At 44.2% G+C, this 19,277-nt stretch overlaps 2 protein-coding genes and 1 pseudogene across 3 annotated transcripts; 1 reads left to right on the forward strand and 2 right to left on the reverse strand.

Annotated features, from left to right (window-relative positions):
- Positions 1-480: 480 nt before the first annotated feature.
- Positions 481-7,621, reverse strand: LOC123050496 (uncharacterized). Of its 2 annotated transcripts, none has more exons than XM_044473280.1 (2): positions 6,970-7,621; positions 481-863 (listed from the first exon to the last, which is right to left on the reverse strand). In XM_044473280.1, the coding sequence occupies exon 1, from the start codon at positions 7,477-7,479 to the stop codon at positions 7,027-7,029; it is 453 nt and encodes a 150-aa protein (XP_044329215.1). In that variant the 5' UTR covers positions 7,480-7,621; the 3' UTR covers positions 481-863; positions 6,970-7,026. The 2 variants fall into 2 exon arrangements, with proteins under 2 accessions (XP_044329215.1, XP_044329214.1); XM_044473279.1 differs by lacking the exon at positions 6,970-7,621 and adding an exon at positions 4,662-6,588.
- A 189-nt stretch (positions 7,622-7,810) lies between these two features.
- On the reverse strand, positions 7,811-8,320 carry LOC123050497 (uncharacterized). Its single transcript, XM_044473281.1, has one exon. The coding sequence runs from the start codon at positions 8,216-8,218 to the stop codon at positions 7,961-7,963; it is 258 nt and encodes an 85-aa protein (XP_044329216.1). The 5' UTR covers positions 8,219-8,320; the 3' UTR covers positions 7,811-7,960.
- Positions 8,321-14,984: 6,664 nt separating this feature from the next.
- Positions 14,985-18,672, forward strand: LOC123056072 (G-type lectin S-receptor-like serine/threonine-protein kinase At1g61460; annotated as a pseudogene).
- The last annotated feature ends 605 nt before the right edge of the window (positions 18,673-19,277 follow it).

A 19,277-nucleotide genomic window follows, 5' to 3' on the forward strand; every position in this document is an offset into this window, starting at 1 on the left:
TGCTTTGTATTCCTTCTCCATGGCTGGATACCAGGATCGAACCAGGTCTATTTTGAATCACCTGTCAACAGTGATCTTTGAATTACAGCTGCTTGCTAAGTCATGTACAAATATTGGCTGCTTGAGCTGTGAGTATGAAAATACCCTTGAAACTTTCAACAGACGGGTTCAATTTGCCAATGGACTCGATTAGTTTTGCAAGCTGTCAGAACGTGCTAGATAACCGCGAATATGGAAAACCATAATAATTTCTAAAGAGTAATCATATAAATTATACATTATAGCATTTTTTGGCTGAACACATTCAGTACTCTACTCTAAAAGAAAAATTAGTTGGCACCTGCCTAATGTTGGAATTATTGGAAAATTGCATCCTAGGAGGAGTGGAGATGGAATCCAGAGGAGCTACGTTCGCTCCAAGTCAGCATTCATCTAGATTTTTTTTTCCTGGGTAAATTCTTCAGGTAAGAATGGTATTACTGTTTTTTTTATAGATAGGGGTTTCCCCCCTGCCCCAACTTTTATTAAAAAGCAAAGGTGAAACCACGACCAGGACAATGTACAGCGCTCGGCAACAGCCAAAGTAGCTGTCACAGAAAGGACCTAGCGAACTACCCTATTACAAGGCAAAATAAATGAGTCCAGCCAACGCCTGGAGCCAAAACAAGGTGGACTAAGTTCAGGTAGTTCAGATCACTTCACATCTCCCAAGCTATTCTAAGCAATTCCCCTCTTCGCCGATCCAAAATCCTTAAGCACCGGAGAAGAAGCGCACCCTGGGCGCCGGAGCACAAGATCTTCCATTGTCTCATCAGCCCTCCCACCAGGTCCATGATGCAGCGAATGCTTCGCCATTTTCGCCCCTGAAACACCAATTCATTGCGCAGAAGGCATAAGCCCCACAAGGTAGCAGATGTGGTAATATTGATAGCTTCATATTTCTTTTTCTCTTTCCACAAAGTAGACAAGGACAGAAAAGAAGATGGGGCTAAGATACCCATCCCTTCAGCAATTATGTTCCAGATTTGACTGGCTACCACACAATCAAAAAATATATGATTAATCGATTCATTTTCCCCACAGAAAACACAGGTAGGATCTTCCACATGTCTTCTCTTGGCTAGATTATCTCTAGTCAAGCACTTATTGTTACATGCTAGCCAGAGAAATACATGGATATTAGGTGGGACTTTGATTTTCCAAATAGCATCTTTAATATCAGAAGATATCCCTCCAAAGTTAATCATTTTGTAAAAAGATTTAACAGTGTAAATCCCAGAAGGTTCAAGATTCCATCTAGGAGAGTCTGGAGCAACCCCAGGGGTAAAGTTACTAACTATCTCACACAACTCATATCATTTTTCCATAATGTTATCATCTACACACCTCCTGAAAGTCAGCTGTAGAGTATTGCCATCCCAAACCTGGACAATGGTGGCATCTTGTTGTTGACAAATGTCAAACAGCAACCAGAATCTAGTTTTAAGGGAATATCCCCCAATCCAGGTATCATGCCAGAAGGCAATGTTCTCACCATTCCCAGGGATCCAATTAATAAAAGTTTTAGCTCCATCAAGAGCCCAGGTTAGGCTTTTCCAAAAGGAAGAGCCTAGTCCAGGTTTTCCCCAATAAATATTGGGTTTGTCAGTAGCATATTTGAAGTTAATGATTTTCTTCCAATCACTATCCCTCCCATCATAGAATCTCCTCCCCCATGAGGCAAGGAGGGCCATATTGTACTCTCTAAGATTAGGAACCCCTATACCCCCAAATTCTTTTTTCTGAGCAATCAACCCCCAACTAGCAAGATGGTATTTATGATTATCACCCACATTGCCCCAAAAGAAGTGAGACATCTGTGAGGTAATGGCATCAATGGCCCACTTAGGGAATTCCATAACAGACATTAGGTAAGCAGGAATGCTAGCAATACATGTAGTTAGGAGAATCAGTTTACCCCTGTAGGAAAGATGTTTACCCAACCAGCCAGCAATATTTTTTAATAATCGTACCAATAATATGTTGAATGTCTCCCCTCCTAAGCTTTTTATAATGAAGAGGCACTCCAAGATATTTGAATGGAAAATATCCAAATTGACAACAAAAAACTTGGGCAAAATTATTGGATAAATCCAAAGGAACATTGATTGTATGGAGATCACTTTTATTAAAGTTGATTTTCATACCAGAAAGGCTTTCAAAGCAAGTCAAAATCCATTTCAGGTTCTTGGCATAAGCCATTGAGTCTTGCAAAAACAAGATAGTGTCATCAGCATACTGCAGGCTGATGACACCCCCAGGAATCACCTGGGGTAGGAGACCAGCAATTAGGTCAGCTCTGGCAGCTTTGGATAGCATTTTGGTAAACACATCAGCAACCAAATTAAAAAGTAAAGGATAGTGAGGATCACCCTATTTAGACCCTTCCCAGCCACAAAATGTGGCCCATTAGTTTCATTGATTCTGACCTGAAAGGTCCCTTGATGCAGGGTACTAAAGACCCAATTAACCCACTTGTTCTAAAACCCCTAGAAAGGAGCATCTCTTTAATGAAATCCCAATTAACCCTATCATATGCTTTCTCATAGTCCAACTTAAGAATTAGGCCACTACTCCCAGACCTGTGAACCTCATGAATCACTTCATGAGCCTTTTCCAAAATGAACCTCCCTTTGATGAAGGCAGTCTGATTGGAGGAAATTAGTTTATCACATAAAGGAGAAACTCTAGTAGTCATAGCTTTAGAAAAGATCTTTACAACACAGTTACTAAGGCTAATAGGCCTAAAGTTTTTCATCTCCCTGGCCAAAGGAGTTTTGGGGATGAGGGTAATCAAGGCAAAATTGAGTCTGAAAATATCTAGAGTACCAACTTCAAAATCCCTGACCATCCACATGAAGTCATTGTTGATGATATCCCAAAAGGTTTGACAAAACAGAAAGGAAAGACCATCAGGGCTAGGGGCCCCACAGGCATATGAGCTATTGATAGCTTGCTTAATTTCCTCTTAATAAAAAGGCTTTTCTAAATTATCTCTGTCAAGTTCAGAAACCTTCTCATCATGTTCCCAAAAATCAGCCTCCAGATGTATATCAGGTTTAGCCTCAAAAGCAAAAAGTTACTTATAGAAATCAGTGGCCACTTCCAACATGTTAGCAGTAGAAGTCACTACCCCATTGGGGCCATCCAGCTCTGCAAGATGGTTTTTCCCGTGTCTATGGTTTGCCAAGGCTTGGAAATATGCATTGTTCCTATCACCTTCCAAGATCTTTCTATCTCTAGATCTCTGCCACAAGGCAGTTTCTTCTTTTTTCCAAATTTCTTCCAATTCCTTTTTAAGATTTCCTAGTCTAGCAAAATCACTAGGGGAAAGGTTTTGTGTCTCAGAAGAGACATCCAGCTTGTCAAGCTCCACAAGTAGGACTTTTTTCCTCTTCTTAATAGCAGCTTCAGTGTTGGTACTCCATCCCTTAATTTTTTTCCTAAGAACCCTAGATTTAATCATCCAAATTTCCACAGATGAAACATCAGAGGAAACAGATCTCCAAGCACTTTCCACAACCTGATTAAAGTCAGGTTGGGAAAGCCACCATTTTTCAAACCTGAACATCTTAGATCCACAGTGTCTCCTCCCCCCAGTATCTAGCACCAGGGGGGCATGGTCACTGCCTACCCTGGGAAGGGCAACCAGGGAAGACATGGGGAAATGAGCATCCCAATCTATGGAAGAAAAAACCCTATCAAGGACAGCAAAAACTGGGTTCTCCTGATTATTAGACCAAGTAAACTTCCTGTTGGAAATAGAAATTTCCATAAGACCCCATCTATTAACCCAATCATTGAACAACAGAGTACTTTGCTGGTCCACAAGGCCATTGCTCTTCTCTTTACTCTCTCTCACTAAGTTGAAATCACCACAAACCAAAACAGGATAGGTACTGGAGTCAAAGATATCATGCAACTCAGAGACAAAATCCATTATGAACTCAGGGTAGGCAGAGCCATAAACTATGACCAAATGCCATAAGAAACCATCACTTTTGTTTTTAATAGTAGTCCTAACAGAAAATCTATTATTGGTAAACCCAATCACATCAAACAAGTCATTTTTTAGGCCAACTAAAATACCTCCAGCAGTCCCTATAGCAGGAAGAAAATGCCAGCTAAACTGCTTCTTACCATCCAAGGCTCTAAGGAAACCCTCAGAAATAACTTCGTTCTTTGTTTCTTGAAAACCAATAAAATCAGGGTTAGACTTAGCAATCACATCACATAGGCACTGAACTTTACCAGGCTTACTTAATCCTCTAGTATTCCAGATGAGACCTATCATCAGGGTATTCTAAAAGGATGAGACAAGCCACAAGGCTTAACCTTAGTGAGGACAGCAGGGGATTGGTCTGTATTATCAGCAGTGCCAACTGATGTCACAAAGAAGTCTCTAGGAGGAGTCCCCACTAACTCTTCTTGAGTCAGATCAATATTACCAAGCAAAGCTACTTCAGGTTCATCATTAGCAAAGGCATTGCAGTTCTTTGGTTCTTTAACTTTTAGTTCTTCTATAATGTCAAACATATTATCATTACTTCTACCAATGGCAAGGCCTACCTGAACAGCTTGATTAGCAAGGAGAATTGAATCAATGGTAGGGAAAGATTTACCTTTAAAAGTTGGAGGAATCTCCATGTTCTTCTTCATCTTATACTGGGCAGCTTTCTTAATTATGTCCACATTCCCATGCAGCCTAGTATCATATTTCTGGGCTTTAACAGGCCCCCACTTTATGTTCTTGTCTTGTTTCCACCAGATCGGGCTTGGTCCAAAATCTCCAACAGTGAACGTTTTATACCAGACTCCTGCATTTTCTGAACTGTACCAGGGGAGAGAACTCCCACTTCCACCTCTTCAACACTTTCATCATCATCAGATACAGACATGTCCACTGATTTCAGAAGATCCAAATAGTAGCTCATACTGTCACTTTGGTTACCATCATCATCTCTTTTTAACCAGGTCTTTTCAGGAGTACAAACCCCATCTCTTTTGTCAATCAGGGTACCCTTATTCATGGAACACACCTCCCCATTCATACCACCCTCATCAACATTCCTCTTGTTTGAGAGGCACTCTAGAATGAAGTTTCCCTGATCATCCCCCTGACAGTCAGACAGCGTGTTGCATGCTTTTTTCCCAGCAGAAGAACTTGTGACACCCCTGGATGTAAAGTTTGCCTTATCAAGATCATCAATGGCAGTGTCATCATCAATGAGTTCATCATCATTGTTCTTGGGTAGATCATGTGGTTCTTGGTTACCATTGTCTTCCTCAAAGTTGTCATCCTCATTCTCATCTTCAATTTCTACCACAGAACCTTTGCCTCCCACCTGCTCAAAACCCTCCACAGTGAAACCAAGCAAGAATAGCTTCTTCTTCATCTCAATCAACCTCTCGAAAGGAATTTTCCTAGGGTCTCTGCAAGCAATCTTAATCCTCACATTTTCATAAAATGTTCTAAACATGCCATTCCAATCAACATCAGTGAGCACCCCAAACATGGATGCAATTTGTGCAAACACTTTCCAGGAGCACCACTTAGGAGGAATCCCCTCAATCAGCACCCATGCCTCAAGTAGTTCACCAAATGGGTCACAAGACCCAGTCCATTCAGTCATTTTGACAGATATATCTTGGGGTAAACTGAAACCATGAAGTTCAATTAAATCCTCTACTTTCTTCCATGGAGGGAATCTGACCAGAAACTCTTTACTGGATAACTCCCTAATCTGCCAAGGCCAAGCTCTGGTTTTACAAAAAGTAGCAGTCAGAAGACTCACCAATTTATCCTTGTCCACTTCACCCTTGGTAATGTTAACCACACCACAGTTTTGGAAATTGAGCCATTTGGATTCATTTGCCACAGGAACCTCAACATCATAAAAGCCCAGGCCACTAGCACCACTCCCAAAGAAAGCTGCAGTGGGTTGAACCCTAGTCCAAGCAAAGCAGTTGTTCACATTGTGGGATTGTTGGCAGATAAAACAAGCTTTAGGTCTAACACAATTACCCACATAGTGCCCAGGGCCACCACAGTTAAAACATATCATGTCCTCTTACCTAGGGTCTAGAGGCTGCTCTTTTTCCACTTCATTAACCTGAGACGATTGAACCTGAGAGGAGGTGGCAGTGGATCCAGTGGATCTAGTTGGTCGTTGAGGAGGGACAGGATCTTTACCAGTAGTGTTCGTCTACTTAGATCCACCGGCACCCAGAGCGGGTTTCTGCACCGCTCCCTTGGCTGGACCAGCAACACCAGAAGGGTTGGCACCACGGCGGTCAGCCATCTTCGCACCTTGTTTGACCACTTCGGCAAAGGATAGGGATCCTGGGCCAGTCCCTTCTCGGATGAGCTTGATGGTTTTTGGAGTGGGATCAAACGCACGAAGGGTGGCCTGGAAGCAATCAGTGGCTAGAAATGACCTATTCTCCACAAGATCTTTCTGAATCCAACAAAGGAATCCGGTGGGGGTATCAGTTTTGCGGGATGGAAGGGTGTGCTATGGGGGTGATGGCGGGGAGGGGAGGGGATGAGCCAAAGCTGGCCGAAGTGTTCTTCTATTTCTAGGGCTTCGTCAGAAGACGAACACGCTTTTTTAAAACCCGTCTTCTCTTTAACAAGACGCCCTCGGAAGGAAGGACCAGAAATACGCGTAGGGGCCGGGGTAACAGATCGAAAATCCACACCATTAGCGGCAGCCCGCTGACTGTTGGTCGCCGGCGAGCACACCGCGTTACTCGACCTCTCCGTGCAAGACCCTATTGCAGAAGCAGCAACCACTCGACCTTCAGCCTTATCAGGAACCCCATCAGTGGGGGCAGCTTTCGAACGGATTTTGTGCAGCCTCTCGCGAAATGCAAGCAATCGGGAACGGAAACTCGGAGGGAGATGGATAGGGGGAACCTCGAAATCACCTGACCAGGGAGGAGCTTCAATGGCGTGCCGCCGCAGCCGTGCCTGACGGGAAGGAATTAGTGATGAGCCGGAGGTAGAACCCCCGGCGGCAGCTCCTCAGGCGGGATGCTGGCCAGCGCATCCACCCGCGGCGGCCTGATGTTGAGCCGCGAGGGGTTCGCCGTCCGGAAGGACGCCCACCGAGCCGCCTGCTCTGGAATCGCCGATTCGGCCTCCTGGATTGCCCAAAACAAGAGCTCCACCTCGTCCGCGCCCTCGTCGCCGACGAAGCGCGCCCTCTCCGCGAAGGTCGCGTGGCCGATTATCTGAAGGTGAATGTCGGCCCACTCGCTGCGATCGGGAAATCGCTCCCGCACCACACGACGCATCTCCCTGCGCGCCGCCGGCGAATCCGGGTCGATCAGAGCCAGCGGCGCCACCGCTGGAGGCGGCAGCGCCCTTGGCTCCGCCACCCTTGTCGCCGGACCCAGCCTCCGCACGCGAACCCGCTTCCGCAGCCTCCCCGCCATGGGTGCCCGTCGAGATCTGGTCTGGGGTCGGAGAGAAACCGGGGGAGGGGCTAGCTGGAGGCGTATTGGAGGGTGGGTAGGTGGGGAGGCGAGTAAATTCTGGCTCGGGGCTCGTCGCCGGCGCGTTTCCCGATGAGGAGCGAGGGACGGGGGCGGGGGTGGGACGGGTCAGCATTTTTTCTATTACTGATTTTTCCTCTCCTAATTATCTGTGTGGATTGTAAAACTTGTCTTCTAAAGTTGTTGCAGAGGTCAGGAGCTTGGGCATTTTTGCTGCCAGTATCATCTTGACTTGGTGATTATGAACAATCGATTCTTTAAAGAATGAATCAAAACAGAACTCTTTCAATCAAATTCTTCAAGGGACAAACGAAAGAATGAAGGTATACTTTTGGAGGCCTACACTATATGTCCGTTTACCACTCAAACAATCCTGTAAAACTATTTATGCCTAACGAATTTTTGTAATTCGACAGCTTAATCAGTTCCCGGCCTCGTTGGTGCCGCCGCTCGGGGCGGACGGAGGCGCCAGGCCCCTCGGCAGCATGGTGGGCAGAAGTGGCGCATACTTGTCGACGATCGCCTGGTCCTTCAGCTCGCTATCACTGGACACGTCGCGGGCCGGCCGGAGCGGGCGCCCGGCGGAGGCTTCTCTGAGGCTGACGACCAGGAGAACCAGAACGAGGCACGTGGCTATGCGGCTGCTTCGGGCGCTGGAAGAAGAAGAAGAAGAAGCCATTGTTTCGCGAGCGACAATGAGGAGAGGGTCGGTGCAGGGACTGGCTGTGAGCTGAGACTGAGCAATGAGAGATCTTTCTTGGAGAAGGGAAGGCTGAGGGAGATGATCTTTTTGTGTCCATCTGTGATGGGAGTTTGTGGTGAGTGTTGGGTGGAAGGGGTCAAACGGGGAGGCTGAGTGAGGTGGAAGGGAAGGAGGGGCTACGAATGTTCTCATCACTCCTTTTGTGTTGACTTGGTTAGAGAAGAGAGGCGCAACGTGGAGAAGATGGGTTGTTCTTGTTCCATAGTGGGATCCATATAATCTTGTACAAGCAGCTATTCTATTTTTTTTATGAAAGCAACTCATCCGATCCATTCGTTAGTTGAGCTTTCGTTAAGTACTAGAAGGGTCGGACGCGCTTTGCTGCGTGGTTGGCGTTGTTGGTTTTCTTCAAAAGATAATCACTCTATTTTAAAATATAAGATGTATTACTTTTTTGAAAAGCTAAACCTTTTATGTTTGATCAAATTTGTAGAAAAATATATCAAAATCCATAATATCAAAATCGAATTTTCAAATTCATCATGATATGAATTTTTATTTTTTTAATATTGTGGATGTCGATATTTTTGCTCCAAACTTGGTCAAATTCAAAGACATTTGAATTTATACAAATCTAATACCCTTTTATATTTTTGGGCGATGGAATATTTAGTTTGGCGGGTGGGGAGATGATAGAGTGTGTTTCGTTTTTATTTATAATGCGGTTATTTGGTGGGCCTTTCATGCCGTGATTCTGTGTTATCCGCTAATCAACCTATATATATGTGGGGAAATTTCGATGGCGGTGGTCGCATGTAGTACTATATTGTTGTTACAATATCACATGGTGGCGCTTCTTTTTTCAGGTGGTGGAAGGGTGCACGGGATTTATATGTTTTTATTGGCCGGTTGCTGCTGATTGATTTGAAAAATCATTGGACTGATCAAAATCGTAAACCAAATTCAAAATTAGATAACTCAATTGAATGAAAGAGCTTCAAAATTAAGGAACATAGTGAATTAAAAAAATTGAATGGGAGAGATTGAGAAAGTGTTGACCCGGTCAAAACCAGTTGACCCAATTCTAAATTGAATACCTCAATTAAGTAAGAGACCTTAAAAATTAGAAAGCATAGTTAATAGTATAAAAAATTGAATGAGAGCAGCTTAGAGAAATCGTTGACCCGGTCAAAATAGGGTAACCCAATTCTAGTTGGAGACCTTAATTGAACGTGAGCTATTTAAAACTAAGGAGCTTAGTGTTATAGAGGATATCCAACATACGTACTACTATTAACTTTAGTACAAATTAAGACACTTATTTTGACATGGAGGGAGTACCAAACTCTTTTGTCTCGTGCATACTCCCTCGGTACGCATAAGGCTGCACATAATGAAAGTATCATAAGCAGTAGTATGCATTTGAACTAGGCTTTTTTTACGATGTGTCACACAGTTAAATGAGAAAATATCATATTATGATACGGTATCATATTAAATATTGTACTACTTTATGTCATGCATGACAATTAATAAAGCAATCTAATATAGTAACTTATGATATTATGCATTGCAGAAGTAATATCATATACTACTATCATACTAGTATATAATACTTTTCATTGGCAGCCTAAATTGGCTTATCACATAAAAAAAACTAGGCCTAGCGTTCAGAGGAAACCAGTCTAGTTTTGACTCTAGGCTAATTAATTGTACTCCTACGCATGGAGTATAGTAGGCAGCGGTAGACCGTAGACACTTCGAGTGTGGCTCCACGTGGGACTTTTTTTTTTACTGTTTTGACCCGTTTGCTAAAGTTTTGCACGATTTTTTTTTGAAACTTTGGCCTCTTTATTAGATCAAATCACCGTTACATCATCCACCAACCACTTACAATTAATGCCGGCGGTCCGTCAACCCACAACGAGGATGGATTTGAGACCGCCAGCCTAGCGAGCTCATGAGAGACACAGTTTGCACGATTTAAGCTTACTTCAAAACATTTTTTGGATCTGACCTTTTTGAAACGCTATCATTACGGTGTTTTGATTACATGGGAGACAACATAACCTATGGCGTTTGACTCTCGCCCACACACATTAGTTGGTGCCGATGTGACACAGAGGAGACGCCGCAGGAGCTGGCATTTGCCCAAAATGCCACATCTTTTGGAGTTTGGCCCATCCAAGCCTATAGCAAAATTAGCAGCTAAATAAATGATCAAATGGACCTGAGATGTGTTTGCTAGCGTGTGGAACTGCGTACTAGAATCAAAGGTTTTGAGTACTGTAACAAGCATTTTAATTTTATTTTTTTTAAATTGTGAACTGACTCATTATTTAATGTAGTTAGTAGTAATGTTCGGTTCTAGCTATTCCATATTGTTAGTGGGCGGGTTTTTTATTTTTATTTTGACCTGTGAGCTCACTGATTATTCATCGTAATTAGTAGCAATGTTTGGCCCCTACCTAATTATGTATTGTTAGTTGGCTCGTAATTAACAAGATAATATTACATAAGTTCAGTTATTAAAATAAAAAACAAAAATGAAACTACGCGAGGTACCGGACGGTGAGCTTGCATGCATGGCCGTTCTGGCCAGAGGTGCCTCCTCGTTGTCCGGTCCGCTGTCGTTGTCGTCGGTGTCATCGTAGGAGCCGCGAAAGGGCATGACAACCCTGACCGGCCGCCGCCTGGTGGTCGCGACGCAGCCGATTGGCTTCCTCCACTGCCTGGACTGGTCCTCAACCCAGGCCAATGCGAGGTTGAGGTCCACCCGAACACACTACAACGTGACGCTCGGCATTGCGAACACGGCTCGATGATGTGCATTGCATCACTCCCGTCAAGCTGCCTCCCTATTGGATGCCATCACAGTGCTCGGCGGTGACGTGCCGCCGCCTCCGCGGCCGAGGTACTGGAGGAGGTGCGCATGCATTCGCGGTCGCCGGGAAGGGCTTCTTCTTATTCATGGCGATTGGGCAGGGATGGCGGCGCCCTCGCCTTGCCCACTAGAGGCGGCTCAACAATGACGCTGGACAGAGGAGGGCATCCGGTCTGGCTGAGCATCGGGAAGGGCACCTCCTCCTCGACGCGGCGTCCGATCTAGACATCGATGTTGCGCGGCGGGAGGGCTGCTGCTCCTCGATGAATTACAATGAATAATTAGTCAGCTCACAGGCCAAAACCAATATTATGTTGTGATCTAAATTCATATATAAATATAAAGGGTAACTTCTGATGAGCGGAGCAGAGGCCGTCGCTGGGAGGCTTGTGTCCCGTCTGTGTTGGACGCCCGCATACATTCTCCCGGGTTGGTTCCGGTTTGCCGAAATGAACCCGACGATGCCACCGATGACGATAGCAACAGCAGTGGACCGGACAATGATGGAGGTTCCGCCGGTCAGGGCAGCCATGCGTATGAGCTCACCATCCGGTACACACGCGTAGTCTTGATTATGTTTTTAATTTTAATTGAACTTATGCAATATCGTCTGGTTAATTACGAGCCAACTAACAATGCAGAACTAGGTAGGGGTCAAATATTTCTACTAATTACAATGAATAATCAGTCAGCTCACAGGTCAAAACAAAACCAAAAATAAAAAAAAACGCCGACTAACAATATGTAATTAGCTAGAACCAAACATTTACTACTAATTACACTAAATAATCAGCCAGTTCACAATTTAAAATAAAAATATAATTAAAATGCTTGTTACAGTACTCAAAATCTTTGATTCTACTACTACGCAGCTGCACAGGCTAGCAAACACATCTCAAGTCCACCTGGTCATTTGTTTAGTTGCTAATTGTGCTATGGACTGGGCTGGGGCAAACACCAAGAGCAGTGGCATTTTGGGCAAACGCCAGTACCTGTGGCGTCTCCGCTTCGCCACATTGGCACCAGCTACTGTGTGTGGCTAGAATCAAACGCCATAGGTCATGGCGTCTCTCATGCAACCAAAACGCCATGGTTGATGGCGTTTCAAAAAGGATCCGGTCCTGAAGTAGAGTCAAATCATGCTAAACTTTAGCAAACAGGTCAGAACAGCGAAAAAGTCCTCCACATGTGAGCAGAAACAGCATGACTGCCGCCTGCCGGTGCAACACGAGAAATTGCCGGAATGCTAAATGTGGAAAGGGCCGGTCAGCCGAAGGGAAGGGTGGGTCGGTCGGTCGATGGTATGGCCGCGGAGTGGCGACTGCGACTTGAGTGTGTGCCGAGGGTCGTTGGACGCGTTCCTTCCATGTAGGGCTGCAAATTAAACGAGTCGAGCTTGAGCGAGTTGGAGTTGGCTCAGCTTAACTCATATGAAAATTCGAGCAAGCTCAAACTGAGTGAAGCTCATGATCGAACTGTAGAACATGACTCGTGCTCAGCTTGTAATGATCTCGAGTGAATCTCGAGCTAGTTCCGAGCTAAATGAGATGGTAAAAAAAATTATGTAAAACAAAAAAAATTAAGGTGAATATGCTGGGAACCTTTGCCAAAAATATAGGATATTTAACACATAGTCGACCACGTGCCATTATTAGGCCTAATTCTTCTCCGAACTTAATTAAGTTTCCATGTTCGTTGGTAAATAAAATGAAGAAAAAATTATGGACAACATATATGGTAATAATTATCTTATTTCCATTTAATGTATATGGCATGATCGTATTTTTTTTCGAGAAAACTTTCAATCTATTCATCTTCTATCGTGGCAGTACAACGAACACTAGAAATAATAAAAATTACATCCAGATCCGTAGACCACCTAGCGACGACTACAATCACTGAAGCGAGCCGAAGGCGCGCCGCCGTCATCACCCCTCCCTCGACGGAGTCGGGCACAACTTGTTGTAGTAGACAGTATGGAAGTCGTCGTGCTAAGGCCCCGTAGAACCAGCGCACCAGAACAGCAACCGTCGCTGATGAAGAATAACGTAGATCGAAAGGGTCCAACCCGAAGACACACGAACATAGACGAACCACAACCTGATCCGAGCAAATTCCCCGAGGATAGATCCGTCGGAGACACACCTCTACACGGCCACCAATGATGCTAGACGCACCACCGGAACGGGGACTAGGCGGGGAGACATTTATTCCATCTTCAGGGAGCCGCCGCCGTCTCGTCTTCCTGACTAGGACACAAACCCTAACAAATCTTGAAGGAACGACTAACAACGGAGCCCTCCCGCCGGCCCTTTCCAGGATCCACCGCGCCCCCATGGCCCTAGTGCCACCGGAGACGAGGCGGACCTGCAGCGGAGCCGGCAAGAGGCACGAACCCTAGCTTTTCTTGGAAGAGGAGGCAGCGGCTGTATGGCATGATCGTATAACATAATGATATTATGTCGAGCTATCGAGTTAAAATCGAGCGAGCCAACATTGACTTAAGATCGGCTCGTTTCTCGATCGAGTTACATAAAGTGTTCAAACTCAGCTTATTTCTTTTCAAGTCAATCCCGAGTCGGGCCAAAAAACAAGTCGATCTCAAACGGCTGACGAGCCTCGAGCTTTTTTTGCAGCCCTACTTCCATGCCCCCTCTGAGTCCGAGTCCGTCCTAGCAGGTGGAAAGCGCGGCTCGGCTTCGCTCCGGTACGTTGGCTAGACTAGCCAACGTGGTGGCTCACCGTGCAAACTCATCAAGCGCACCGTGGACGTTGGCTAGGCTACCAATTGAGCACGGAGAATTTCTTCTTGTTGACTCGGTCTCCGCAACCGCAAGGAGTTGTGGTGTTTTTTCCTCTTCCGAAAAAGGTAGGTTTAATCTTACAAGCATCTCTTACATCTTACATGGTCTGATTCTACCTCGATCGGATCGATTAATCCTGCGGAAAATCCAGCTCCGGATCCAAGAGGAAAGTGATAGGGTTATCTACGTGTCCGCGACAACACTTTTTTTCGACAAAAGGTGGATTTTATTGACTCAAAATGAAGCATCAAGTAGATACGAACACAATAAGCACACACCCGGCCTCTGCATAGCTAAGATGCACACAGCCAACCCCAATACACATAGAAAAGCCCGCTGGCAAATAGCATAGTCATATAAGACCAAAGCTATGCCTAAACGAGAGAAGAAGAAAAATCAAATCAAACAAATCTGCGATCGACAAAATACAACAACAACCGTATCCGCACCAACCATCTCATGACACCATAATGACAATGAGGTTCTTCAACAGCAACGCCTTCACGAAGGGAGCAACGCTCTACACCGTCGTCACCGGATCCAACCATCAAAGGTCAGATTCTAGGTTTTCATCCTGAAGAACCAGTCTGAGCAAATCCGAGCAATGCCTTCAACAAGGTAACAACACAAAGCATCGCCATTGCCATGTATGACCAACTCGTGTCAGACCTAGGTTTTCACCCCGGAGCTCAAGACCAAGTACTTGAGAAGCAGCACCATTTGAGTCAATAATATGTTGTTGCCACCATTTTTCAGCGGTCCAAGCAGCTGCATGTGCTGGCCTAGAAAGCCGACCTCCATCACTGCACAACCTTACCCTTTGCATCAAGCTGTCGTTCATAGATTGCATCTCACGGTCAAAGGCAACCACCAGATCAGAAGGGAGAAATCCTCGCGAAGATCTTGCGGTGGCCATCGCAATCTGTAGAGAGGCGCCACACCAAGCCAGAGTGATCACTATGGACCAACACGTACGGTGTAGCACATCTTCATCATCGTTGATTGCCACCTCGCCAAAGAGAGTTCTGTCCAAGTCATCGACCTAGGGGCCGACATGACTGGATCTGATGCACGGAAAGCAGCACTTGGGGCTTCACTTGGTGGTCATTGTTCTGCCTGGCGGCGGCCAGCTGGAGACCGTCGCGGTCACCATTATGCGTGGTGGAGGCAGCCAGCCGTGCCCCTATGTGCCTACATTCTAATTTTGATCCTCGTGATCCTATGTTCATCTTCCAAATCGGACGACCAGCTCACACATGAAAAGCCACTCTCCTCTGGCGATATGCTTGTCTTCAGAGGCAGGGACTTCACGCTCTTCTTCTCCCCAGCAAACTCCACCACGGGCTCAGACCTTGGTATATGGTACCACAATATCCCAGGCCACATAGTAATGTGGAGTGCCAACTGTGACAACCCAATCGCTGCCACTTCATCTCCCATGCTTGCCATCACCAACAATTCCGACCTTGTGTTGTCTGACTCCCGAGGTCGCACTCATTGGGCGGCAAAGATGAATAAATCGCCGACATGGGAGTTGATGCAGCACTATGCCTGCATGACATGGGCAATTTGGTCATCTGATTCTCAAATAGGTCAATTATATGCATGGCGAAGTTTTGAACATCAATGAACACCATCCTCCCGAGTATGAGGTTCTTGCTGAGCAAGAAGGACCACGTACTCAGACGCCTTGTTTCTTGGAAGGACCCGAATGAACCATCCATTGGAGAACTTTTCTTTGAGCCTTGACTCCAGCTGGAACCTTCAAATGGTCATTTGGCATGGGACAAGGCCCTATACCGCATCTCCATGCTCAATGGTTGCGCCGGTGTGCGGTGGCATATACCAAAAGACCATCTCCTATGAAACGGTTGGGAGCACATGTAATGGGTTTTTATTATACATATACCATCTCTGACAAGTCGCCGTATGTGGGCGTGTTGAGGACTCTTAGCTGGAATGATCGCTAATAATGGACAATTATCTTTGCACGCCTAGCTAGTGGCTATGAAAGCTACGCCTTGTGTGGCCCATTCGGCTATGCCGACTACATGGGTGCTGAACCTTCATGCCATTGCATCGATGGGTTTGATCTAGCTTGAATTAACTTTTCTAGCGAATGTAGAGGAACAACGGTGCTGAAATGTGGCAAGCAAAGTCATTTTGTGACCTTACCTAGAATGAAGGTTCCAAACATTTTTTTACATATCCTAAATTGAAGCTTTGAAGATTGCATAGCTGAGTGCAGCAAACAACTGCTCTTGTATGGCCTATGCTTACAACAACTCCGGCATTAATAGCATTATGGCAGACCAATCAAGGTGCTTGATCTGGATAGGGGAGCTTGTTGACAGTGGGAAGTATAACCAACGATGGTGCAAATGCTGAGGTAGAATAAATAATGTCGCTAGTTTTAAATTCATCTTCATTGTTTGAGTGTTAATAACAAAGTATTTACCTATAGCAAGCAACCGACGAAAGAAGAAAATCCATAAGAGACTAATGGTAGGTTGCCTTGGCTCCTCCAATTAATTTGGAGGTGAGAATCAAAATTTCCCATTTGTTAGCTTTGAGGATATGGTCACCACAATGGATAACTTCTTTGACTGGAAACCAATTGGAAGGAGAGGTTTCGTCAAATTTTACAGGATAAAAAAAATTCACATCCAAAGCTATAGTAGTGCATGCTCTCCTCGATAATATAATTTTGTGCCCGGACTCATCTACACCCGGTGAATAGTAAAATAAAAACAAATAGCACAAAAAATGATTTTTTTTTATGGTGCAAGATGTTCAAATGTTTGATGTTCGTGTAAATTTTTAGGTCTTTGGACATTCTAGGAGCTCGTGGCAAAAAAGATAAAAGCGGGTCTGAACAGTGTTCTTTTTAAAAGTTTTCCAGACACCCAATTTTTTCTTTTTTACCACAAGCTCCTCGAAAGTCCGAACTTCATCAAATTTTGCACGGGGCATCATGCACGTGAGCATCTTGCGCCATGAAGAAATTCGATTTTTTAATTGTTTTGCTATTTAAAACTAATTTACTGTTCACACCCAGGCTCAACTGATCCCCCGTGCAGAATAGCCGCATCCATGCTCTCCTTTTTTATGTTAATTATATTAGTAGAAAACACTTGTTGTCGATGTTTCACTATACATGATGATGCAATGATGTAGGGAATGTTGGAAGGTTTCAACGAAGATGCAATCAAAAGGCTTAGTCTGGATTCTGCGCAAGGGATATTGGAGTTCAAAAATAAATAGTACTAATTGCTAAACTGTAACACAAAAACCTAGTTAGGCTTCTTGGTTGCTACATTCATGAGATGAGTGGTTACTTATCTATGAATAGTTATCGACCAAAACTTTGGATGCCTTCCTTTTTGGTATATTTAAACTTTTAATAGATATTAAAACTCTAATTAGCCAAAAGGATATCACTAACAACTAGTGATATACATTGTTTATTTTTTATCTTTGGAGATGCTTCAAAACAATATGTGCTAGATTGGCCGGTACCTACAACCGGTTTGGATGATGGTCTAACAATAGGATAGATGTATAGTCATCTAGTCCTATTTTTGCCGGTTGTGGCTTTGTTTGTCTCTTTTCAACTCATTTTGAGTTCTTGTATTGTACTACATACTTGGTGCGTACTTTGATTAATAATATGGCTGCATGCATCAAAGCATCATTTTGATGCAGAGGCACCGGGGGCAATCCTTCTTTTCAAAAGACAATGCAAGCTCAGATAGATTGGATGAGTCTGCATGGATAACAGGGCTGATGAGAGAGAGAGAGAGAGAGAGAGAGAGAGAGAGAGAGAGAGAGAGAGAGGTGTCGGCAAAGTTCCAGGTTGCAGCTGAGGTTTTTTTTGGTAAATCCATACTAGTGATATACCTCTGGCCTGTACATCTGAAAGATGCATGCAACTGAGGTTAGCGGCAGAGTTCTGAATTCTATGTAGGGCATCAACCACTGCTGGTGCGGAGGGTGTGTTACCTTGAACCTGTCTTGCATGGAGCCGTGAGGCTTCTGGGCAAAATCGAATGAAGTATTCAATTGGGATTAACTCCCCACGGTGACCATATAAAAAATAAATTATATAATCCACTACTTGTTGTGGTATTACCAAAATTGGTGGGCAAATAACATAAGACAATACTGAAAATTTTGTTGAGACTTGAGATCTCTTATTTAGGGGTATATTGGCATATTGCACCAAGTTCACCTCCAAAACTGTACCTGTTGCTCCGTTAGACAGTAACAATGTAACATCACTACCCTTGATTTTGTTCAAAATGCTTAATTAGTTTCCACTCATTATTTCTTTTTCCTTTGCCTTGTGTAATAAAAAAATGCAAACGTGGGATCCAAGTTTCATCCGATAGCGGAGAGATCTCTCAAGCTGCATTTTGTTGAATCTCCTAAACTGGACAAGAAGCTGCAAGAGATCTCTGATAGAAATTGTTGGAAAAAATAGCCCTGTAACGAAACAATCCGTGCAAGATACAGAGAATTGTTGCCTTGGCACTGGTTGTTTCTTCAATGGGAAAATTGGTGATTTTTTATTGAGAATGCTCGCTCAGTTGATGGGCACTGCTGATATCCTTGGAGCATTGCTTAGCGAAGCACCAGGTGCGGACCTTGGAGGTCTAGCTGCTCGCTGGCCTCCCTCCATCCAAGACAAGCTGCTGCGTGCCGTGGCCCGTGCATCTTTGAATGTTTTATGTGGACAATAAAAGGGATGTTTGTTTACCGAATTCCAAATACTGTTACGCAATTTAACACTATATGTTTTGCTTCGTTTGTGTATTTTGGTCATCATAACAAACTCAGTCACTCATGTTGCTTCCTTCCAGCTCAAATGCCATGCAACGCAACGGTGCAGCAGCCCATCTTTTGCCCCCACCAGCTTTGCATATACCTTTTTTGGACAGGTCAATTTGTTTTAGTGAACGTTCTCACTAGCTAGGATGCTATGGAGTTTATTTGTTTTGTTTCAGAGAACAGCAAGGACCTTTTTAGTAAATATCGTATTCCAAGAAGGATATTTCTAATTTTGATTGGAATATATTGTAATGGGTGTGAATTTCAAATGATTATATACCACATACATTGAGAAACACATGCACTTAGATAAGAGATTATATGGTTGGTGACCACATTATGTGAGGCATGTTGATTCATGAGATGCGAACATTCAAATTATTTGTATCAAGTAGGAAAAATGAATTGTGCAGTTCACATCAAGTTTCCAAGAAAGTTACACGTTGGATTAAAAAAATAACTGTTGTAGCTGGTAGTTTGTCTAAATCCTTAATTAATATGTGTTGTCAGAGACATG

Source organism: Triticum aestivum, chromosome 2D (genome assembly GCF_018294505.1).
Source record: "Triticum aestivum cultivar Chinese Spring chromosome 2D, IWGSC CS RefSeq v2.1, whole genome shotgun sequence".
Taxonomy (NCBI): domain Eukaryota; kingdom Viridiplantae; phylum Streptophyta; class Magnoliopsida; order Poales; family Poaceae; genus Triticum; species Triticum aestivum.

Bases quoted from the DNA above. Each gene is read 5' to 3' on its own strand.
- LOC123050496 (XM_044473279.1), bottom strand. From the start codon at position 6,104: ATGATATGTTTTAACTGTGGTGGCCCTGGGCACTATGTGGGTAATTGT.
- LOC123050497 (XM_044473281.1), bottom strand. From the start codon at position 8,218: ATGGCTTCTTCTTCTTCTTCTTCCAGCGCCCGAAGCAGCCGCATAGCC.